The sequence below is a fragment of the Mytilus edulis genome, chromosome 4 (genome assembly GCF_963676685.1).
Source record: "Mytilus edulis chromosome 4, xbMytEdul2.2, whole genome shotgun sequence".
Classification (NCBI taxonomy): Eukaryota; Metazoa; Mollusca; class Bivalvia; order Mytilida; family Mytilidae; genus Mytilus; species Mytilus edulis.
In genome coordinates this window covers 20764515-20790724 of record NC_092347.1, presented here as the reverse complement: position 1 = coordinate 20790724, position 26210 = coordinate 20764515, and the positions used below count along the sequence as shown (strand labels likewise).

The 26210-nt window shown below is 31.2% G+C and overlaps 1 protein-coding gene across 1 annotated transcript in view; it reads left to right on the top strand.

The window, feature by feature from the left end:
• LOC139521287 (uncharacterized) overlaps nucleotides 1-26210 on the top strand; it is a 46774-nt gene that overhangs the window by 19563 nt on the left and 1001 nt on the right. Inside the window, exons 10-26 of the mRNA XM_071314761.1 lie at nucleotides 1181-1229; nucleotides 2177-2318; nucleotides 2976-3153; nucleotides 5143-5249; nucleotides 5696-5856; nucleotides 6264-6325; nucleotides 7192-7512; nucleotides 9387-9446; nucleotides 11639-11719; nucleotides 12609-12731; nucleotides 16919-17005; nucleotides 19472-19573; nucleotides 20665-20766; nucleotides 22035-22136; nucleotides 23062-23163; nucleotides 24432-24530; nucleotides 25394-25495. Coding sequence (XP_071170862.1) covers nucleotides 1181-1229; nucleotides 2177-2318; nucleotides 2976-3153; nucleotides 5143-5249; nucleotides 5696-5856; nucleotides 6264-6325; nucleotides 7192-7512; nucleotides 9387-9446; nucleotides 11639-11719; nucleotides 12609-12731; nucleotides 16919-17005; nucleotides 19472-19573; nucleotides 20665-20766; nucleotides 22035-22136; nucleotides 23062-23163; nucleotides 24432-24530; nucleotides 25394-25495 — 1980 coding nt within the window. The remainder of the gene's footprint in view (nucleotides 1-1180; nucleotides 1230-2176; nucleotides 2319-2975; nucleotides 3154-5142; nucleotides 5250-5695; nucleotides 5857-6263; nucleotides 6326-7191; nucleotides 7513-9386; nucleotides 9447-11638; nucleotides 11720-12608; nucleotides 12732-16918; nucleotides 17006-19471; nucleotides 19574-20664; nucleotides 20767-22034; nucleotides 22137-23061; nucleotides 23164-24431; nucleotides 24531-25393; nucleotides 25496-26210) is intronic.

Here is a 26210-nt window from a genome sequence, read left to right as displayed (position 1 = left end):
TATTTGTCTTGATTTTTCTAAATTCAAGAAAAAAGCAGTATTTTTTTCATCTTCTTCTATCCATTTTGCTTATGACCTTATTTGAGCTCCTTTAGTTTTTTCAAGGTATAATTGATCTAAAAGTTCAGATATATCATTAATTTGCGAAAGTAGTTCAGAATTATTAGTACTTTCACTTTGGTCTAATTTAGTATTTAGCTTATTAAGGTCGTTTTCATAAGTTTGAATTTTATCTCTTTTTTGTTTTGCTTTACGTTTGCAAAAATCTAGACTGATGTCCCGAACTTCAGATTTAAAGTTATCCCACAGTATACCTAAATTTTCTGTCGTTTTTTCTTTTTTTTCATAATATTTTATTAGTTTTTCTATATTACAACAGTAGTCTCTATCATTCAGTATTGATGAATTTAATTCCCAGTATCCTTTTCCTTTGTTTACTTTTTTGAGTTCTGATTTTTAATGAAATACCGTTATGGTCTGTTGATTTTAATATGATAGGCCTTATATCTGCTTTGACTATTTGTGATTTACATTCTTTACTTACAAGGAAGAAGTCGATTCTAGTTGCTTCTAATCCTGATTTTCTACGCCACGTATATTGAATTGGTGTTGGGTTTTTATCTCTCCATATATCTATGAATTTGAAATATTTTATGAGCGTTTTAAGCCCGTGAACTGGTTTGTCGAATTGGTTTTTTGTTTATTTATTTTTTGTATCATTAATTTTTTGAATATCATTAAAATCTCCTCCCATTTGACCTAAGCTATGTTCTTGAGTCCAGTCTTTTACTTTTTTAAAGAAGGCATATCTTTTTTTTGCTATATTTGGTGCATATATATTTATAAGAGAATAGACATTATCTCCTAGTTCAACATTAATTAACAGATCACGTCCCTCCTGATCTTTAAATTCATTTATAATGTTATATTTTGTTTGTTTTGTAAACCAAATAGCTACACCCCTTGATGCGCTACTACCCCAACTATGAAAAATTTCTCCAGGTAAGTCATTTATATAATTGTTATTCATACTTCTGGTAAAATGTGTTTCTTGCATCATTAAAATTTGACATTTTTGCTGTTTGCACCACTCAAATAATCTTTTCCTTTTTTCAGATTGCATGTGTAATCTTAAATATCTAATCAAAGAACACATATTGATGTTTCTATATTATTTTAGAAGACATAGTTGAAAAAGATGGCATATTCTATGGCCTGTTTACGACAAGGTAAGTACAAACTAGCAAGCGTTTTGACAACCTTGATAAAACAGATCGACGATATCGGATTTTAAGGAATGTAAAAACACCAGTGGCGCTCGAATAAACATAGCAGAAGTGGAAATCAAATACGAAATTGACTCGTTTTGCAAATTTAAAGTAGATGTGCTTAATCTAAATTGAACATCAAAGTGCTTGGGGTGGAACAGACACTTTGTAGCAGCAACAATTTTAAAGTTTGATAAATATATAATTTAAAGATAACTATAGTATGACCTCAACATTGGTAACATTTGCGAGGAATAACTTTTTTGTACTGTAACAAGGTCACTATAGTGTTGATTTTGCGAAATATTTTCGCTACTACCTTCATCTCTGTACGTTAATCATTAATTATAATTATGCTATGGCCTATTATGCTAAATGCCAAAGAGTTTAATACATCTTTTTGTTTTGAAAGAATGGATAGCAATGATACAAACATTAAGTTACAAAACACAAAACAATAACTTTACCAGAGCCCCAATCTCATTCAAACATAAAGGAATATGGAGAAAGTAGTTAGAATGTTTAAGTTTCAATACATTTCACCATCAATCGAAGTCTATATATACTTCAGACGCACGAAATGTATACATTGTACTAGTAAATGCATTTTGTATTATTTCTCATTTCATATCAAACTTGGTAGATGAATTTTAAGTTTTTTTCAGAAAAAGATTCAATTGATTAAATATTCTTCTCTATTTTGATGTTTATGTATAAACGCACTATTTTAATATTTCTAAAAGTTCTTATGGAACGGGGATGGATCAAAGGGACAACAACCCAACAAAAGAACAGAAAACAGCCCATTGTCATAAAGGAGTCTTCATATTTCGGAATTTTAAAGAAATGGGTTAAAGACAGTAACTTTGCCTGCAAGTATATTAAAAGAATATAAAATACTTTTGTAGAATCAAGTCACCAGTCTCCGTAATATGTGCTTTTAACACCTCTGAAATTGAAGCTGTATTTTATGGGCCATTTAAGACACAGGTGATACCAAATTCGTTTTGGACTGAGGCAAAAAATATACCACAACCAAGACCTGGTATGGTAAGTGTGTGTCCAATGTTTAATTTTTCAAAATTGCTTGCCATCTTGTGTAACTGAAATATACAGATCTGACACAATACTTACATTACGTTTATCAATCATAGATGGAATCACCAGATACAGTCCTTGGATGGTGTAAAATCCCCACTAACACCATACACCATAACAACATTTACCATACAACATTACACCACACACCCTGTGCCATTACACCATACACGTTACACCGTTGCACCATAAACCTTACATATAACATTAATTTGTTAACAGAGATGCTGCTTCCATACATGTTACACCATAAAACCATAACACCATTCCCCTTACACCATACACCTTAGCACCATACACCTCCTACCATTGCACCATAGCACCATACAACTTCTACCATTGCACCATTTGCTATACGTCATTACACCATACACGTTTTTTGAGAAGTTAACACCATCCAAGTGCTGTACGTACCAGTACACAGTCATCGTTAATTTGACATGCATCTAATTTTCTTCGATCATCAGAAATACCAGTTGGAAACCAATTGTACACTCGGCTTTTCGTTCATTTTAAAGGATACAACCACAATCTACTGTAAATAATTACAATAAGAATAAAGACCCATGTGGTAGCAAAAGCAAATCGAATGTTCAATTTGTTTTCCAGTGTATCAATGATTCAATGGGTCAAAGTGAAGATGTTCTTAACTTCATTGCCAACCATCCTCTAATGCACACATCTGTTAAGCCTTTGTATGGAAAGCCAATCTTTGTCTTGCACGATCATCTACATACATTAGAAATACACAAGAATATGACGGAGATTGTGTTGTATGCAGGATCAAGTATGTATAAAAACAGATGCACCATGGACCAGAGATGGGTCTGATTATTTTCAATGTAATTGATTAAATTACAATTACTTTGTCAGTAGTACGAATAAATTGAATTAATGATTACATCATTTCTGAAAGTATCTGATTAAATTAATGATTATATTGGCAAAGTAATCATAATTACATCTGATTTCAATGGATTTAAAAAAAAAAAAAAAACATTTTGAATGATATGAATGAATAAACGTTCAATATACTTATAGCATTTTTTAGATAGATTTTTATTTGATACATTATAAAATGATAACTTCAAACTTCATCTATTTAATTAACACAAAATTTCGCAACATATATATATATATATATATTATAGCAAAAGTAAATAAACACGGTGTACAGAATGTATATAATAATATTTTTAAATTTGCAAACTACATTTCACATCAAATAATAACAGTTCGTTAAAATATTGTCACTAGCGCTTTCATGCCTTCTGGCAATCTTCAGGCGACGTTTTAACAATGTTAATATATATATATATATATATATATATATTAACATTGTGTCACTGGTTATGATCCATTACACTTTATCTTCATTGATCCCTGAATTATTTTGAATGAAATTGAATAAAGATTTTTAAAGAGTTTGCTGTTTGTCTTCTGACCTCTTCCAGACAATGTGTATTTCAAGATGCAGTTTATGGAAGTTAATATATGGATGAAATACAGTTACCAGTTAAAAACTATGTTAAATTTTAATAGAAATGTTTAATCAAATTGTAAAAAATATGTAAATACTAAAAACCATTGCATTTTACGTGTCCAGTTTAAACATCATATTTGTCCAACTTTTAATTTAGTTTGTGCTAATTAGATAAATTTTCATGTCTGATTTATCTTGTATCATATATATTTCCCTACAGCTATACTCAATTTGTAATTGCAATAAAAACAAACCTTAATTAGTCTCCTACCTGTCAATTCAAAGTTGACAAAAATGACAAAATAAACAAAAGATTATAATTCAGGGTTTACCTTTTTTACCAGATTTTTAAAAAGTGGGAATAGAGGGAATTAACCAAAGAAAAGCATTACCTAAATTTATAACAGTTATTATCAAATATTTTAAATATGTACATCGTTAAATTATGAATATATGTACAATATCTTCTACTAAGGCAAGAGGTACATAATTGTATCATATGTCTCTGCATAGGCTAAAGATGACTTTTCAATACTGTGATAGTTTTTCTTTAATTTTTACTGAAGTATACAAATTATTTACATGCTTAAAGTAAACCAAACCATTTTAACATCTTAGATATTTGTTAAATATGAATACCAAAGAGGTTAATTTAATTACCATATTAAACACAGTTTTAGAATTTTATTTTCATTGTAATCAGAATGTAATAAAAAAGTAATCAGGATTACATGGTATTTTGAAAAGAAATTGATTAAATTAAATTACATGTAATCAGATTTTTGTCTGATTAATGATTACACTGATTACTAGGGAAATTGTAATCAATTACAGCCGATTAACGATTACAATTACAATTACCCCATGTCTGCCATGGACATATATATGAGACAAAGAAACCATTGGCATATTGATACAAATGTATTAATAACCCTAAGATTCTAAAAGATATATGGTATAATCACAATTCTTATCCGGTTTCAGCATATACTTTTTCATCAAAAGGTTTTGCAAAATGTATAAGAAAATAAATGAATATACTATCCGATTACGCTAGATTGACATAAGAATGATGGTAATACCAAAGCAGTTCCACATACCAAAAGTACAGACGCAAACCATGGGATTAAATTTGCCTTGCTTTGAGTAAAAGCTCAATGATATCAATATGTTTCCAGTTCATTTACATGTTAAATAATTAAAGATTGATGAAAACAAAACCTTAATTTATGAAACGTACAGTTGCTGTTAGTAAAACAAAAGGGTTTATTGTAGTTTGTTTGTCATTTTTAGGTAGTGGAAAGGTTTATAAATTATTTTCAACAAACGAAAATACTTACGTGTCAAATACTTATTCACCTTTACCGAAGAATGAAGCGATCTGGTCATTAGTCAGTTTTGTAAGTCTTTCATTTTTAATTATTTAATTGTTAAAAAAAGGAAATAGATAATAAAAAAGAAAAAGAGCAATTACCCTTGAAAAAATAAAAAAAAATAAAAAAAAAACACAAAAAAAACCCGATTGAAATCCAAAAGCAAACATACCATCTCTCAAATTAAGTCAATGAATACACAATATTGTTAGCTCTTAAAAGGAGTTATAAGTAGAATATAGATTCTTAGATTCAAATGACAGTGATTCATAGATGAAATTCATGCAAAAAAGTAAAACTTCAATGTTATAGTGACCATGTAAAAATATATAGAAATGAAAAAGATAATAAGAAAAACCTACATGTGTATTGTGGAAAATATCTTTATATTTATGGCAAAAACACACGTCTAATGAATTGATGTCCGTTTAATGCGTCTGTGATTTGTTATGATAATTATATTTGCATTATAGGGAGACTTTTTGTTGATTGGAACAGACTACTCAGTGCGTCAAATTAATGTAACAAACTGTGAGCCGTATATAACGATTGAGCAATGTATAAAAGATCCACATTGTGCCTGGGTGGACATAGTTTGTCGTTCCAAAAAATATGTACCTTTAAATCATAATGCGTAAGTAGAAACACATGGTAATGTATAGTTTTCAATAAGCACACATGAGTTTATAACGTAGATAGAAACTCAATCGTCTTAGAAACAGTCTTAATTCTGGTGTCGTGAATTAACTTTGAAAAGCTAGTAGATGTTTTAATTAATTAGAGCGATAGTAGTTTACCGATATTTAAATCTCGAAAATCAATAAGTAAACCAAATACATCTGATATTCAAAGTACAAAATTTTGGGAAAACTCTTTATTCGTCAAGAGCATTAAATTCGTCTACGGTCAATCTTCGTGAACACAAAACTCTTTGAAGTTTCTATGACATTTTATATTCTGTATTGCAAGCTTGCCATCTTTTCACAGTTTTTAAGTAGCTTTCTTGTGAATGAAAATTGTTTCTATGCATACATTTTGTAGCAACGGTATACAAGTATATTCTTATGACAACATTAGTTCGACAGATCCTTTGCCATACATGTGTAAGTATTTGAATTCAAAACAAGGCAAAGATGCTTCGTTTATCATCACCACTTTGAAATAATTTAAGTATGGCAAAAATTGAAGACGCAACAATAGTTTGTTATATATTAGTTTGTTGTATAGTGAGGAACATTGTAACCCTATTTTATACATTTCTACATATCATGTCTGTTTGTTTTGTTCACGCATCGTTGTCAATAAAATGTGCTTTGATGTGACTGTCATACAAGTGAGAGGATTAACTAGCTATAAAGTCAGGTTCAATCCACCATTTTCTACACAAGACAATGCCTTTACCAAGTCAGAAATATGACAGTTGTTCTCTATTCTTTTGATGTGTTTGAGGGTTTTTTTTGCCATTTGATTAGGGACTTTCCGTTTTGAATTTTCCTCGTCGATCAGTATTTTTGTTATTTGTTTTAACGGATGTTCAGATTATCGTCGCTAAATCAATGTTTAATTTAAACAAATACATAAATCAATTAAAAAAACAATTTCATAAGTTATATGCTTTAAAATAATGAGTGTGATTTACGATAACGAATTGATACAGTTTTGTATAAATCTCATCAGACAGTTGCTACAAAATCATCTGCAATGTTCCAAAGAGAATGTCTCTTTAAATAATTGTGGAAGTGCATAATACAAACCTATCATATTATCTAGGAATGTTGAATTTGAAGAAAATAAGAAAGACACAATAGGGAAACAAATTTACATTATCTGTCAATACTCAAAGCTTTAAAATATAGAAATAAGAAGATGTGGTAAGAGTGCCAGTTAGACTCTAACCAACTCACAATGTGTTCAAATTAAACAATAATAGGTCAAGATATATATATTGTGTACATTACTTAATTTGTAGATCGTCCGAAAATGCCAAAATGGTTACGTGTTATTCATACATTTGAAACGAAACTTTTGATTGAATGGATGTCTGAATTCAGCGGAGTCAAGTCACGTGTCTTTGTACTAGAGTTCAGAAAATATGATGAGATGTACTGGACAAGGGTCGAAGTGAATGAAACAGATAAACAAAGCGATTTACAAAGTTTCGAATTGACTAACCTAAATGGGGGTCAAAAATATAACATAAGAATATTCTCAAAGAACTCATTTGGAAAAAGTCAACTTTCAAAACTGCTTACTGTATCAACAGCTTGTTTCGATGAAAATATAGTTAAAGGTTTGTATTCAAGAGTAGTTTTATCATTAGCAATACAGAAAAAAATAAAAATTATATATGGTTTCTTCCATTCACATTTGGAACCGTGTATAAACACCACATCTGTCGAATCAGATATTATATGGGCTATTGATTCAATGATGTTAATGTAACAATAGTTATCGAAGGTAACAGGATTATAATTTAGTACGCCAGACGCGCGTTTCGTCTTCATAAGACTAAAAATTCAAAGTGTTGTAAACAGGAAATTTATAAAAATGACCACATAATTGAAATTCATGTTATCACCGTAGTGTTGACGTCTGGGCTGATGATACCCTCGAGGACGAAACGTCCACCATCAGTGGCATCGATCCACTGGTGTAAATAGTTATCGAAGGTACCAGGATTATTATTTAGTACGCCAGACGCGCGTTCCGTCTACTAGACTCATCAGTGACGCTCATATCAAAATATTTATAAAGCCAAACAAGTACAAAGTTGAAGAGCATTGAGGATCCAAAACTCCAAAAAGTTGTGCCAAATACGGCTAAGGTAATCTATGCCTGGAATAAAAAAATCATTAGTTTTTCGGAAAATTCAAACATCAAATGTCTATTCATTATTTTAAAATTGTAATTAACAGATAAGTTAAGGTACAACCAAAAACATTTGAATTTAACTACATTTGATATATCTAATTTGATTTTGAAAGCAAAATAACAAAAACTCAATTAAATAAAATAAATACTATTATGATACCATAAATGTAAAAGAAACATACAATGTTTGGTAATACATCACCGGGTAACATGAAATTACTGAGAAAGTTTAAAAAGCAAATGAATGGAATATCTATCAAACCGTTAATTAATAATAAGTGATAAATAACTTCAGTATTCACCGTTAAAGATAATTTTGAGCAGCTCTAATAGAGATGACGTCCATATTGTGTGTTAAAATCATGAAAACTGCTATGATAGGCGATTCATCGAGGAATCAACTATTGAGAATTTATAAAGGGCCGAGGATAGCATTCAAAATGACTCTTTCAAAGTCATAACTGGTGAGAATAAACATGTGTTGCATAAACGAGCCGTCGTAGACTCAAAATTATTTTGACATTTTTAAATTACAGTAAAGAATATTCTTCTAGAACTGATAAATTCAATAGTTCAAACATCCGTCTACTGTTATTGATATGATAAAGGTGTTACATATTCAAAATTGTGCACTCTAACTAGTTATATGTCTAATGTCGTTGTAAACTTTCATACTTGATAATTTGTTCTCCCCTACAATATACAGTTTTTTTCATTTAAAAATAAGCAAACACTTGAAAAACTATGTTTTGTTACATATTTGATAAATTGTCAAGCTTTTGATTATGTATATTTCTCTTTTTCAATAATATTAGATATAATTTTTGTACAAATTCAATTTATTATCTTTATAATATTCTTCCAAACCCGCAGCATAATTTTCTGCACATTTATATACTTGCACATGAGGCATGTCGACATCAAATGTTAAATGAGAGAAATTTTGTTAATATTGAATTGCATTGCTGGCCATGGTATTCTAAGAACTGGAATTATTTTGGGCCATTGATAATTATCACATATGTCTTTCAAAGAATCAAGACTTAGCTCTTACTAACCGTCTTTGCATTTACTTCAACGGGTGTACCGTTGTGGACAGGAATTATGTCTATGTAAGATGCAAAGCTTAAACACACCTAAAACCTATAAAACGCTTGTTTTGAAATATGGATTATATGTAGAGCTCCAATGGGCATCCGTTAAAACAAACCAAATGAACTCGTTAAACGAAACACTAAGCAATACACGAAGAGGCCTGATTAAATGACAAATATATATCCTGTTTGTTTTTAGATATCGACCAACCGACTAGTGTGACTACAGTTGATATCAATGATGCAACAACTCGTTCAGGTAATAGTAAAGGCTTTGTTTTACCGCAATCATATGAAACTTCAAATTAAAAAAAAAAAACATATAATTTTTTTGACTTATGGGCTTGTTACTTTGGGTTTTTTTTAGTTACAATACACCTGTATATATACTTTTTTCTCAAGAAAATTCTATAATTTGTCCTTTAGAAGAAATTTACTATTTTTAACTGTTTGCTTCCATATGTGACCTTTCTTGTAAAAATCCGGTGATCGCAAAACGAATGTATGTGTCTGTTAAGCTGGGGTCACACATTCAGGATTTTTACTGCCGTCCTTGACAGGACCATTCCCGATTAAAATTTGTCAAAAGTCTGATCAAGATCCTGTGAATCGTGGATGGAAATTCGATTTGTATCTTTCGCCAGGTAAAATTCGACCGAGTCTGTCACGACTGCGTCCCGATTCTACCGAATGTAATCCGACAGAGATCAGATAGTGACAAGACAGTGAACCGACGCTGACGGAAGTTATCCGTTCGAAAACTGTCGGCAGAATCGGGATGATCAGGTACTGTCGGAACGTAATCCTATCACAGTCCGCTCTATCGAATTGCAAACGGCTTTGCCTGGTCTCAGTCGTATTGTATTCTGTTATTGTCGGGACTTCTCCAGATCATTCCCGTTCCACAGGACACCGTCCCGAATACACAGAACATTGTTAGGAATTCGATCCGATACAGCAGAATCTGTCACGACATAGGCACGATTGTAATCCGACTAGAAAAAATCGGCTGAGTTTCCCCGAATGTTACGGGACGCACCTAACTGTCGGGATGCTTTGCCGAACTATTCGGACCCTTCCCGACCAGTAGGAATCTGTTACGAACTAAATCGACTGCGTTCAGACAATAATAGGACATTCCAGATAATTGAGGATACTAATCCGACTTTTTCACTTTTCGTGTCGTATCGCTGTCTGATCTCAAACGGGAGCAATAATCGGCAATGTGTGAACCCCGCATTAAATAAACTTTTATCTTATTGTACATGTTATACACGTGCTCAATAATCATGATTTTGTGTTGATTGTTTACTATAAAGGTGACAATTGGTAAACTACGGCTTTAAAACACGATAATTAATTAGCTGCCATATTTTCACATCATAGCATAACCTGATAAATATTTTTGACGATTATACGATTTGGACGTAAAAAATGATGAAATCGTTCACAGAAGATTAAGTCTATGATATATACGCGCTTTTTTTTAATTGGATAAGCATTATTTTTCACCTGTCACTCGTTTCACATGACTTTAATGAACTATTTTTCCCCCATAAAATTAAATTGATAAATTACCTAATGGAAGACTAAAAATTGAGAACCTTTTGTGTAATTGAATTAGTTTCTTTAGTAAACTGTGGATTCTTTAATTTTTGTTTGATACACATTTTCGTGGATTTCTTGGATACAGGAGAACCACGAATTTAAATGTTCAACGAAACACAAATGTTCTTTATGAATGCATGCAGACTTTATTAAAACCACGAAATAAAATATCCACGAATATGCAAGTTTTTCTCTATCCACGAAAATTCGCGCACAAAAAATAAATAAATCCACAGTAACATACTGTCATGGACTCTAAGTCAAACCAGTTCAAGAACCTGTCAAAACACACACACGCACATTTGATCCATTCAACACTCATCATCAAATAGTTATGAAGTTGTGAAGTGCATTATAAAACAAAATTCAAAAACGTTGTGGGAAATCTTGCATAGACTGTTTACATCCTTGGGGTAGAAAAGCCCTTGTGTTTAGAATGATGTTTTCATTTTATGTACACTAATTTGAACGAAGATGATATATGAATAAAACTGGGCTGGTTATTTTCTCTGGAACCAAACATCCAACAGAAGAAAAAAAACATAAAAAATAAATATTTAAATAACGCTTTTTGAATTTTAGGTCCACCAGGAAAGCCCCAAAACATCACAGTTGTACAAATATTTAGAACCAAATGTTTTATTGAATGGGTCCCTTGATTAAGCGGAATTTTAAAGCTGAAGTTTATATTAAAAGTCTCAAAAAAAAAAAAAAAAAAAAACCCGAATGGCGACTGCTGGAAATAAAACAAACTGATGCCAACAATAAATTACATTTTTTTGAACTAACAAAAAATGATCAGATGTGAGATATATACTATAAAAATGTATGCAAAAATTTCAGACGGTGAAAGTCAACCTACGGAAAAGATCACAGAGTGTGTGAAAACGATAACAGAGTGTTCAAAAACGTATCCAAATGGAGGTTTGTATTTTGACATATGTGTTTTTATACCTTTTTTGTTAGAGGAATACACGAAAAATAATACAAGCAGAGACCAAAATGTAATCTACATGTTATATATAATTACAGTTGTGTAGTTTGTATTAAATATCTATAGACAGTATATAATATATTACAACGTACAAAATGTAAAATTTTATCGACATATTTCCTTTCTTTACGGTAAGAAACTTTTGTCTCCAGTTTACCAGAAGTGTACAATCATTTTGCACAAACTATATATTTTATTAGCACAAGTTTTGATCATCAAGAGATAAATACACAGTGTATCATTGCCATCGCAAATATGATACCATCGACGTGGAGATGAAAGATAAACTGAAATAAACAAGACTAGATAATATTGTCTTTCTTTCAAACTAGTTCTATTAATTTGATGACGCAAACGCTTATGATATAAATGTCTGATGTATTCTGCTTTTATTTGTTTTGCCAAAACATCCGAACAAATGCAATATTTTTTGTTATTACAAAAAAGTTTAGATCTAATAATGTTACCCAATAATGAAATGTTTATGGATCTTAGATCCAAACTCAAAGTTGTATATTGTAAAATCCAACATCTCTCAACTAAAGCTCACTTCTTGTTACAGAAACAATTTTCTGTTGAGACAAATATTCATTAAAAAACAATATCATACATTAAAACGATTAAAATATAAAAGACCATTTACTACCTGGTCTTTATTTCAGGCTGACGGTTTCATACGTATTCGTTCAACAAAAGAATATGACAATGAATTAATTCGTAATAGTTAAAAATTCACTATCTACTCGTACATTTATATAAGATATGACACTTATTCAAAATAATCATATGTAATAAAACATGCTAACCTTACTTATGCAGAATGGAGCAAAAACAAGTTGGTGGTTACACTTGTTGTTATCCTGACTGTCTTATTAGTACTTATTCCAATAATGGTTATCATAGTTATAATAAGAAGGAAGAACAATACTAAATATGAATATGGTAAGACAAAACTGTTTGTTAAGCTTTTAATATTGTAAATATATGTATAACTCTGATCTGTGATGGTACTCCGAACCGCGACTCTTTTAAGTGCATTATAGATCATACTGAAATGTGATGATGGCATTTTGAAGCTATCTTGTAGAAAGTTACGCCGAGGTGAATTGTGGTAGCTCTAATGTGCGATGGTCTACACAAATTCTCAATGCTTTATTTGTTTTCCGAGTTTTTAAGTTGATTACGGGCTAACAAAACACTACGAGAAACGGTGAGGATATGTGAATAATTTTTATTCCAACAGATACAAGAGGGACATTCAAACTCTCAGATCAAAATTAAATTGACAACGCTATGGCTAGAAAAAAAAAGACAACAAACAAATAATAGTACACAAGACACAACATAGAAACTAAATACTAAACAATACGAACCCCACAAAAAACTTGAGGTGATTTGAGGTGAACCGGAAGGTTAAGCAGATTCTGCTCAAATGTGGCACTTTTCGTGTTGCTCATGTTATTACAAACCCTGTAAATAGTCTAATTCGGTGAGTCACATTCGTTTTTCTTTTCTTTTAGACTAATATGATTTTACGCATTTGAGCTTAAATTTTCCGACATGATAAAAGGAGTAAGCTCTGCAAGAACCATATTTTTACCCTATTATAAAGTTCAATGATACAAGATAAAATATTTTTTAAATTGAATGAAAGACATGTTAGAAAGTTAAATAAAACTGTTTATGTCAAAGTTTCATATTAAAGCGTTGATTTTCACATCGCAAATATGTGTTACAGATATGTTGGCAAAATTTGACAAAATCAGCCGGATCATAACCAAATTGTAGATAAAAAAAACATTGGGCCCAGGCGTCGACAAATATTCAAGTAAGACATGTATAATGTCTTTACAAACACTATTATAAAAGATCTGTTTGTCGACTAATGCGCTCTAAATTTCATGACCAATAATGAAAGGAAATGTAGTCATTTGTATTGATTTTTTCATTGAAAATCAAAATGAGAACTATTTGTCATGAATAAAACGCTACTACGTTAATTTTCAACAAAAGGCTTATTTCCTATCAAATCGCCTAATGAGAGTCGATTGAAAATAAAACTTTACGACAAAAGAGATGATTTCAGCTTTCTGATTGTGAACTTTCCATTTCTAAGTAGCAAAAGTCCAGCAGCACCTGCATACAATGTATATATCACCCAATTGATACGATATTCCCGTGCTTGCATTTCCTATCATGATTTTCTTGATAGAGGGTTGTTGCTCACAAGGACGGTATTAAATCAAGAGTTCGATATGGTGACTTGAAATCATCTCTTGGTTACTTTTACGGACGCCATCACGAGTTGGTAGACCGTTATGGAATAACCGTTTCACAAATGATATCGGATACGTTCCTTACGTCGTAACTATAATCCTTTTCCCTTTCATAAATGTGACCTACCGAATTAGAATATTTACCGGATTTGTTATAGCATAAGCAACATGACCAGCGCCACATGTGGATTAGGATCTGCTTACCCTTTTGAAGCACCTGAGATCACCACTAGTTTTAAGTGGCGAAACGCGCGTCTGGCGTACTAAATTATAATCCTGGTACCTTTGATAACTATTTACACCACTGGGTCGATGCCTCTACTGGTGGACGTTTCGTCCCCGAGGGTATCACCAGCCCAGTAATCAATATTTCGGTGTTGACATGAAATTAGACGATAATTAAATTGACCAACTGTTGGCACGAAAAAAAAAGGTTTGCTTATTTAAAATGGTAACAATGTATTAAAAATGAAAACTTCGCAAAAAAAAAGCTGTTTATCGGGAATGTATTTCCACGCAATAGTTGTTCTAACAGCTTAACGGTTGTTACCTTTGAAATTACAGAAATTTACCAGTTTTATTTGAAGCATATCTTTCTTTCGCTGTTGTAAAAAGCTATAAAACCTACGTCATTTTTAAAATTTTCGAATTGTACAAGCCTTTCTGTGTTTGGTTTCAACTGTTTTATTGTATAAGTACTAATATTGTTATAGTTTAATCAGAATAGATATGATTCATTTTACATCACAATCATACTAACAAAGGATATCTGTTATCCGAAATATTGATACATAAATACATTTAATGTTTCCTTTTTTGTTCTTGGTGTTGTTTTGACACTTCTTATGCGTTTATATTGAACATGGACATCTGTTGATTTCATAATTTTAAATGTAAAATATAATAGGATAATATAAATATATATATATATATATATATATATAATTCTTCGTTATCATGTCTAACAGAATCAATAATAAACGTACATCATTGCAACCAAAAAATATATTATCATTATTGAAAACAATTTACAATATTTGAAAAACACTGCCACAATTAATAAGTTATTGGCATTACAAATGTGTTTAATGGTTTCTTCACCAAGTTTACAAAAAGTGTTTAACGTGGTATCGTTTAATATCGTTTTATAAAAAAAATGCTTTGATTCTATTCTTTTGAAAGGTTTTTGAATAAATATGTTTACATGATTGTTAGGTTACCATGAACTATTCTTCCTATTTTGTAGTAAAAAAAAAACCAACTCTTTTTTTTATATACAAAATTTGGTTTCACATAACAAATGCGGAGCATGATCTGCTATATGTTGAGCAGAATCTTCTTACCCTTCCGCAGCACCTGAGATCAGTCCTGGATTTTTGTTTTGCGGGGTTTGTGTTGCTTAGTCTTTTGGTTTTCTATGTTTTATCTTGTGTACTATTATTTGTCTGTTTGTCTTTTTATTTTTTCGATCTATGAGTTTGACTGTCCCTCTGGTATCTTTCGGCCCCTTGTTTTAACAAATATTTGAATAAGAAAGTACCACAGCTCTCTCTTATGTATTACATTGTACATAGGGTTTGCGTTTTTGAAATCGGACAAAAATATGTGATAAAATGGTTGATTTGTATTGACAAAAGTGTGTCAGAACTCATATCTGATATTCTTCCTCAGTCATAATAACCTTCCATCAATACTGAACTGAACAAAGAAATAACACGACGGGTGCCGTATACGGTGCAGGAAATGCTTACCCTTCCGGAGAACCTGATTTCACTCCCGGTTTTTAGTAGAGTTCGTGTTGTTTCTTAATTATTATTTATAACTGTTGATGTAAATGTCCTTTGGTTTTGTGAGTCTTTGTTTACTGCTTGTTTTGGATTGTTATTGTCTTTGTTTCTTGAAATTGTTAAAATTATAAAAAGTCGTAGTTTCGTGATTTATAAAGTCATTAACTGATTGCATACCCTAATTTTCAATTGAATACAATATAATATGGTAAATAGTTTTCAGAAGAAATGATTAAAAGATGTAAGGAAAAACAAAATTTCATTGACTGAAATATTAATATTCGGGTTTGTAATCGGAAAGCAAAGTAAACAAAGGCAACAACTGTATACTGCGTTTCAAAAGTCATAAATTGATGGAGAGAAAAAAACAAATAACAAACCCCGGTTACAAACTAAAACCAAGGAAAAAAACATCAACTATTAGAGAAAAAAGACAACGCGACAAAACTGAACTGCAACAAAAGCAAACGCCAACATACATGGAAACAATTATTTGATAACAACTGCCATATTACTTTCTTGGTAAAGGACACTTTAACATTCGTCCAAAATGAATGTTTACATCAATTTGACACGTCAATCAGCTGTTCTCGAGCTAATTTCAGGTGCAAAACTGTTTTCATTGCATATTTCCTTGTTAGTAGTGTATATAGAATCAGTTTAAAAGATCAGAAAGACAACTAAATGTCAAATATAATATACTTGATTTCTTTCTACAGGCCAAATAGAAACGAAATACTAAATATTTCTAAATTATTACATGTGGAGATGAATCTTTTTACCTTTTGAAAGCACCTGGGATCTTTCCAAGTTTTGTTTCGATACAACCATTATTGTTTTCATTAAAACGGAAATTGAATTACTGCTTGACTAATTTCTTATTCTACTAAAATTATCAATCAATTGCAGTCATTTTCGACAAAGATTTGAAAGATTTTAATAATACTCCATTAATGTCTCTTAATTGAAAGACAAAAAAATGAATAAAAAGGTATGAAACTAAAACAGAAAACAATTAAAATAATTAAATGACGAACTTAAAAGAATCAAACTGAATCTGTTATAGCGATCACCAACCCCTCTGGTAAAAAAAACACAGCATATTCAGAGGAAGAGGAAATGGGTGTCATCAAGTCTTCCAAAAGTCTTGACAGTGAGTATATTGATGACTTTGATAGAAACAAAAAACAATTAAAAGATTCACTCATTATAAATTTTTAATTACGTTTTTTAAAACCATTTTTCTTGTCTTCCTCCTTTGTAAAACAAGCTGTGAGTTAATCAAGGAAATTTCACAAGATAAGAATGTTTGCATTGTAGTGTTGTTTCGTTGTTCTCCTCTTATATTTAATGCGTTCCCCTCAGTTTTAGTTTGTTACCCCGATTTTGTTTTTTGTCCATGGATTTATGAGTTTGAACAGCGGTATACTACTGTTGCCTTTATTTTGCATCATATAAATACGAAGACGCGTCTTTTTTTTACTAAAACTGCGATACAAGTGTAGACTTTTAACCTATTAAATAACTCTGCGTTGTTTAGGACAAAGATAATCACGTTACTACAGCACAGCATTTAAATTCGCTGTAAACATCAGCAGAAATATTGTTGAAAATAGTAAAAATACAATAAATTCATGAAAATAAGACACAATATCGATTTTTTTTATATATATATATATGACACCAAGTGTAATGAAAATGAGAATTATAACGAACTTGACAAAGCTGCAGAATGTTTTATAAAAGTCATATGACCTCATACGGTATATGTAGGGTCAGTAAATTCCATATGGGATGAGAGCGAAGCTAGTGTCCTATCAAAACGAGCAAGTCTTCAATACTGTTATCATTAAGAAACTACTTCCATTGATCCTAAAAAATTAGATACCAACAATAACAACTTGTTAGGTATAAATGTGTTTTATGAAATTATTTCAATCTAAGTCATCAATTTCGTCGTCTATTTGAAACCTTTACGATTTTTTCTCAGTACCGCTTTGTTTTTATAAAGGGACGTAACACCACTACTAATCGTGTATGAGATAAACCCCCCACTCCCTACTAACCTAATATGAAACATACACGGTCTCCACGAGGGCACTTTTAACTAACCATATTCCTAGAAATTTTATAGGAGGTAAGATAAATGTATATATCATAAACGTAGTCTTCTGTACACGGTTTTATCATTTTTTACGCAAATATATCGCAAAATCGTCATTTTTTCCTCTCTGTCTGTTATTATGTAAAAATATGGCGGCTCATTTATTGCCGTATTTTGAAGCCGTAGTTTACCGATTGTTACCTTATAGTAAACAATCAACAAAGAAGCATGGATATTGAGAACGTGTATAAAAGAGGGACGAAAGATACCAGATGAACAGTCAATCTCATAAATAGAAAATAAACTGACAACGCCATAACTAAAAATAAAACAAAAAAAAACAGATTAAAAATAGTACATATGACGCAACATATGAAACTAAAGAATAAGCAAAAAGAACCCTACCACAAACTTGGGTTGGTCTCATGTGCTCAGGAAGGGTAAGCATATACTGCTCCACATGTAGCACCCGTCGTGTTGCTTATGTTATAACAAATCCGGTAAATAGTATAATTCGGTAGGTCAAATTCATGTAAGGGAAGGGGATTGTAGTTACGACGTAAGAAACATATCCGATATCATCTATGAAACGGTTATTCAATAACGGTCAACCAACTGGTGATGGCGTCCGTAAAATTACCGAGAGTGATTTCAACTTCACCATTTGGAACTCTTGGTTTAATAGCTTCCTTGTGAGCAGCAACTCTCTTTCAAGAAAATCATGATAGGAAATACTAACACGGGAATATCGTATCGATTGGAAAATATATATACCCCGTATGCAGGTACTGCTTGAAAGTTGTAGACCATGTTTGATTAGATTAAAGTATATTTCAATGACAGATTCAGGCGTATTGCGATCACCGGATGTTTACGAGAAGGTTCAAGCTAAGTTTACTTGAATACAGAAAATATGCTGGCGAATTGCTTCCTTGAAGCAAGCAATTAAAACATATAACTTCTTCTAAGTATGAAAAAATTGTGCATAAGTTTTATAATGAAAACTATCCATTTAGGTATAAAAAACCGTATTCATCATTTTCATTTTTAATTTGAGGTTTCATATGACTTTGAGTTGTAAAGCTATCACCCTGCTCTGTTGCTCCGTGATTCTCGTATCATGGCTTCAAAACTAGACCAGGCATTATCAGCGACGTCATAATTTGAGAGGAGAAGTTATCATCGACTTCACAATGTTAGAGGAGACGTTATCAAGCTTGTTTTCGTCAAGCATGAAGTTGTCTAAGGAATAGGGAAAATACCAGCTGCGCTTACTCACCAAAAAGGTCCACATTGTGGCTCGCGGCTGATATTTTACGATATCAATGTGTAGAAAAACCCGATAATCTATACTTATCTTTATTCAAGTCAGTTCAGCAGGATGCGTCTCTTTAGTTTACATATCCAATATTTATTTCGTAGATGAACAACATAGTGAACAAAAAATCAATTTAGAAAAACATGCATTTATTTTTGATCGATAACATCAATTATTGAGTTGAGTGTATTATGTAGATGAACAAAACAGTGACCACAAAAAAAAATCGAAGAAATCAGACGAAATTCCTGTTATGAATGTAACTGATAACACAAGTAGTCAAGAAAGTAAGAAAAGTGGTGAGTTTACATATATACAGATTCATTTCAGCAGTATCGTTACTATATCCACAAATGATTAAGTCTGTTTAAAGGTTTTGTAAGCTTATGAGTTGAATGACGACATTTTTTTAGCTTTGTAAGGAACATAAAATTTTGATGTGATACCTGAAAGTGTAAAATGCCTGCACGTTGATGTATATTAACAAATGGTATCCTTGTACCAACGAAAAGAATATCAAGTGTTTTACAAATTAGTGATATCGGAACTCCTGATGTTATAATTTTCAGTTGAATAGCTATCTTTTGTTTAAATCACACAGATTTGATGTGATACCTGAAAGTGTAAAATGCCTGCACGTTGATGTATATTTACGAATGATATACTTGTACCAACGAAAAGAATATCAAGTGTTTTACAAATTAATGATTTTGGAAATCCTGATGTTACAATTTTCAGTTAAATAGCTTTCTTTTGTCTAAATTACACAGATTCTTTCATACACGAGCGAATCGAAAAAAAACATCTTGAGATAAGTAAACATCATAAATAATGCATGGTTACAAAGTCACGTCTCCGTTAAAAAATGAATGATAACAATAATAAATGTAAAATCATCTCATTTATCTCAAAGTTGGATATGAAGCTTCCTGTTAACAATAAAGATATCAACATCCAGGAAAGGGCACTGTTCATCGATAGTATTATCTTTATTCAACGTCAGTTCAGCGGGATACATCTCTTTAGTATATGTATCCAATATTTAAGAGAAAACAAAAGAAATGCTAGTTATGACTTAATCGATAACACCAATTATTGAGGTGAAACTATTAAATTCGCTGTACTTACCAAAATAGAATGAAAACACAAAAAATTAATAAAAATATAAGAAACCATATTTTTTTCATTAATAATACCAATCGTAATGAGAGAAAAAAGGACGAACTTTACCAAACTGAAAAAAGTTTCCAGAATGTTGTAGAGCAAATGACTGTTTTATAAATATATCTGAGGGTTTTTCCTATACTATACAGGAAAATGACTGTAATAAATTATCCGGCAATGCATTCAAACTACTGCTTTTATGATATTATCCTACATTTTTTCGTAGATGCACAAAACAGTGACCACAAAATAAATTCGACGAAATCAGAAGAAATGACAGTTATTAATGAAACTGATAACACAAGTAGTCAAGAAAGTGAGAAAAGTGGTGAGTTTAATTATATCGAGACTCATTTCATATTGATGCTTCATCTCCCTTGATTTGGTATCGTTAAAATCTTTGTACTCGCTGATCTGCTGTTATTCAAGATTAAACGAATTGAACGACATCAGTTATAAGTACTGTAGTCTTTTGTCTATATCACTTTAAATAGATTAAAAAAAGAAAATAATGCGTTATAAATTTCATTCATCGGGAGAACCTTGTAAAATAGAGACATTTTAAAGTAATATTTACAAACAATGATTGAAATGCATGAACATAGAAGACTGGGTACTTGTACAGAGTAAGCATTTCCTGCTTTTTTTCACGAACCATCTTGCGAATCAACACTCAATCAAATATGAAAATCTTGAAAATGTCACAAATAACAGTAGATATCAGACGACCATATCGGAATGTAAAGATATAAGATGTCAAAATTCAATGTGTAATTAACACAGCGACATAATTCCGCATCCGGAGGTAGGCTTCAACTAACCCCTTAACCAACACACATCAATACGCACAGTAAAACTTAGTTTAAAAGAGGTTCGAGTCCGATGATAGAATAAATAACAGAAAACTAATTAAAGCAACATGACAATGATATATAAATCAACAAAGGAGTACTAACAGTTACTCAATTGCCAGATCCAGACGTCATTTTAACTGATTAAATGAGTAGGTCCCCATCATATGAAAGTCAAGCACGATCCCTTTCGTTAGGGGTTTAGTATTATACTATGATCAACTGTATGACATGAACATAACCCATATCATGCCAGCAACTTTTTTATGGAATAAATCTGTTTATTTCTGAAGCAAATCCATATTATTGAATCAATATTAATTTCAAAATTGTCACCTTTAATTACCTAACAACAGTATCGTTACTATATTAATTGATGAATAAGTCTGTTCAAAGGTTTAGTTAGCTTATTAGGTGAATGACGACATGTTTAAGCTTTGTATAGAATATTACCTCAAATATTCGATGCGAAATACCTGAACGTGAAAGATGTCTGCACGTTGGTGTATATTTACGAATGATGTATATTCACGAATAATATCCTTGTATCGTTGATAAAAATTATCAAATGTTTTGACAAGTGTGTGATATCGAAAACCCTGATGTTATAATGTTTAGTAAACTGATTTCTTCCGTTACAATCAAATAGATTGTTTCATATAGTGAAACAAAAAATCAATTTGGAAAAAACATGCATTCATTTTTGATCGATAACATCAATTATTAAGTTGAGTGCATTATGTAGATGAACAAAACAGTGACCACAAAAAAAATTCGAAGAAATCAGACGAAATTCCTGTTATGAATGTAACTGATAACACAAGTAGTCAAGAAAGTGAGAAAAGTGGTGAGTTTAAATATATACAGATTCATTTCAGCAGTATCGTTACTATATCCACAAATGATTAAGTCTGTTTAAAGGTTTTGTTAGCTTATGAGTTGAATGACGACATTTTTTAGCTTTGTAAGGAATATTACCATAAAACTTTGATGTGAAACCTGAAAGTGTAAAATGCCTGCACGTTGATGTATATCAACAAATGGTATCCTTGTACCAACGAAAAGAATATCAAGTGTTTTACAAATTAGTGATATCGGAACTCCTGATGTTATAATTTTCAGTTGAATAGCTTTCTTTTGTCTAAATTACACAGATTCTTTCATACACGAGCGAATCGAAAAAAACATCTTGAGATAAGTAAACATCATAAATAATGCATGGTAACAAAGTCACGTCTCCGTTCAAAAATGAATGATAACAATAATAAATGTAAAATCATCTCATTTATCTCAAAGTTGGATATGAAGCTTCCTGTTAACAATAAAGATATCAACATCCAGGAAAGGGCACTGTTCATCGATAGTATTATCTTTATTCAAAGTCAGTTCAGCGGGATACATCTCTTTAGTATATGTATCCAATAATTAAGAGAAAACAAAAGAAATGCTAGTTATGACTTAATCGATAACACCAATTATTGAGGTGAAACTATTAAATTCGCTGTACTTACCAAAATAGAATGAAAACACAAAAAATTAATAAAAATATAAGAAACCATATTTTTTTCATTAATAATACCAATCGTAATGAGAAAAAAAAGACGAACTTTACCAAACTGAAAAAAGTTTCCAGAATGTTGTAAAGCAAATGACTGTTTTATAAATATATCTGAGGGTTTTTCCTATACTATACAGGAAAATGACTGTAATAAATTATCCGGCAATGCATTAAAACTACTGCTTTTATGATATTTTCCTACATTTTTTCGTAGATGCACAAAACAGTGACCACAAAATAAATTCGACGAAATCAGAAGAAATGACAGTTATTAATGAAACTGATAACACAAGTAGTCAAGAAAGTGAGAAAAGTGGTGAGTTTAATTATATCGAGACTCATTTCATATTGATGCTTCATCTCCCTTGATTTGGTATCGTTAAAATCTTTGTACTCGCTGATCTGCTGTTATTCAAGATTAAACGAATTGAACGACATCAGTTATAAGTACTGTAGTCTTTTGTCTATATCACTTTAAATAGATTAAAAAAAGAAAATAATGCGTTATAAATTTCATTCATCGGGAGAACCTTGTAAAATAGAGACATTTTAAAGTAATATTTACAAACAATGATTGAAATGCATGAACATAGAAGACTGGGTACTTGTACAGAGTAAGCATTTCCTGCTTTTTTTCACAAACCATCTTGCGAATCAACACTCAATCAAATATGAAAATCTTGAAAATGTCACAAATAGCAGTAGATATCAGACGACCATATCGGAATGTAAAGATATAAGATGTCAAAATTCAATGTGTAATTAACACAGCGACATAATTCCGCATCCGGAGGCAGGCTTCAACTAACCCCTTAACCAACACACATCAATACGCACAGTAAAACTTAGTTTAAAAGAGGTTCGAGTCCGATGATAGAATATATAACAGAAAACTAATTAAAGCAACATGACAATGATATATAAATCAACAAAGGAGTACTAACAGTTACTCAATTGCCAGATCCAGACGTCATTTTAACTGATTAAATGAGTAGGTCCCCATCATATGAAAGTCAAGCACGATCCCTTTCGTTAGGGGTTTAGTATTATACTATGATCAACTGTATGACATGAACATAACCCATATCATGCCAGCAACTTTTTTATGGAATAAATCTGTTTATTTCTGAAGCAAATCCATATTATTGAATCAATATTAATTTCAAAATTGTCACCTTTAATTACCTCACAACAGTATCGTTACTATATTAATGGATGAATAAGTCTGTGTAAAGGTGTAGTTAGCTCATTAGGTGAATGACGACATGTTTAAGCTTTGTATAGAATATTACCTCAAATATTCGATGCGAAATACCTGAACGTGAAAGATGTCTGCACGTTGGTGTATATTTACGAATGATGTATATTCACGAATAATATCCTTGTATCGTTGATAAAAATTATCAAATGTTTTGACAAGTGTGTGATATCGAAAACCCTGATGTTATAATGTTTAGTAAACTGATTTCTTCCGTTACAATCAAATAGATTGTTTCATATAGTGAAACAAAAATTCAATTTGGAAAAAACATGCATTTATTTTTGATCGATAACATCAATTATTGAGTTGAGTGCATTATGTAGATGAACAAAACAGTGACCACAAAAAAAAGTCGAAGAAATCAGACGAAATTCCTGTTTGTGTAACTGATAACACAAGTAGTCATGAAAGTGAGAAAAGTGGTGAGTTTAAATATATACAGATTCATTTCAGCAGTATCGTTACTATATTCACAAATGATTAAGTCTGTTTAAAGGTTTTGTTAGCTTATGAGTTGAATGACGACATTTTTTTTAGCTTTGTAAGGAATATTACAATAAAATTTTGATGTGAAACCTGAAAGTGTAAAATGCCTGCACGTTGATGTATATTTACGAATGGTATACTTGTACCAACGAAAAGAATATCAAGTGTTTTACAAATTAGTGATATCGGAAATCCTGATGTTATAATTTTCAGTTAAATAGCTTTCTTTTGTTTAAATTACACAGGTTCTTTCAAAGTCACGTCTCCGTCCAAAAATGGATGATAACAATAAAAAATGTAAAATCATATCATTTATCTTAAAGTTGGATATGAAGCTTCCTGTTAACAATAAATATAACGACATTCAGGAAACGGCACTGTTCATCGATAGTATTATCTTTATTCAAAGTCAGTTCAGCGGGATACATCTCTTTAGTATATGTATCCAATATTTAAGAGAAAACAAAAGAAATGCTAGTTATGACTTAATCGATAACACCAATTATTGAGGTGAAACTATTAAATTCGCTGTACATATCAAAGTAGAAGGAAAACACAAAAAATTAATAAAAATATAAGAAACCATATTTTTTTCATTAATAATACCAATCGTAATGAGAAAAAAAAGACGAACTTTACCAAACTGAAAAAAGTTTCCAGAATGTTGTAGAGCAAATGACTGTTTTATAAATATATCTGAGGGTTTTTCCTATACTATACAGGAAAATGACTGTAATAAATTATCTTGCAATGCATTAAAACTACTGCCTTTATGATATTATCCTACATTTTTTCGTAGATGAACAAAACAGTGACCACAAAATAAATTCGACGAAATCAGAAGAAATGACAGTTATTAATGAAACTGATAACACAAGTAGTCAAGAAAGTGAGAAAAGTGGTGAGTTCAATTATATCGATACTCATTTCATATTGATGCTTCATCTCCCTTGATTTGGTATCGTTAAAATCTTTGTACTCGCTGATCTGCTGTTATTCAAGATTAAACGAATTGAACGACAATAGTAATAAGTAGCCTTTTGTCTATATCATTTAAAATAGATAAATAAAATGAAAATAATGCGTTCTAAATTTCATTCGTCGGGAGAACCTTGTAAAATAGAGACATTTTAAAGTAATATATACACACAATGATTGAAATGCATGAACATAGAAGACCGGGTGCTTTGACAGAGTAAGCCTCTCCTGCTTTTTTCACGAATCATCTTGCGAATCAACACTCAATCAAAATATGAAAATCTTGAAAATGTCACAAATGACAGTAGATATCAGACGACCATATCGGAATGTAAAGATATATAAGATGTCAAAATCCAATGTGTAATTAACACAGCGAGAAAATTCCTTATCCAGAGGCGGGCTTCAACTAACCCCTTAACCAACACAAATCAATACGCACAGTAAAACTTAGTTTAAAAGAGGTTCGAGTCCGATGATAGAATATGTAACAGAAAACTAATTTAAGCAACATGCAAATGAAATATAAATCAACAAAGGAGTACTAACAGTTACTCAAATACCAGATCCAGACGTTATTTTAACGGAATAATGAGTAGGTCCCCATCATATGAAAATCAAGCCCGATCCCTTTCGTT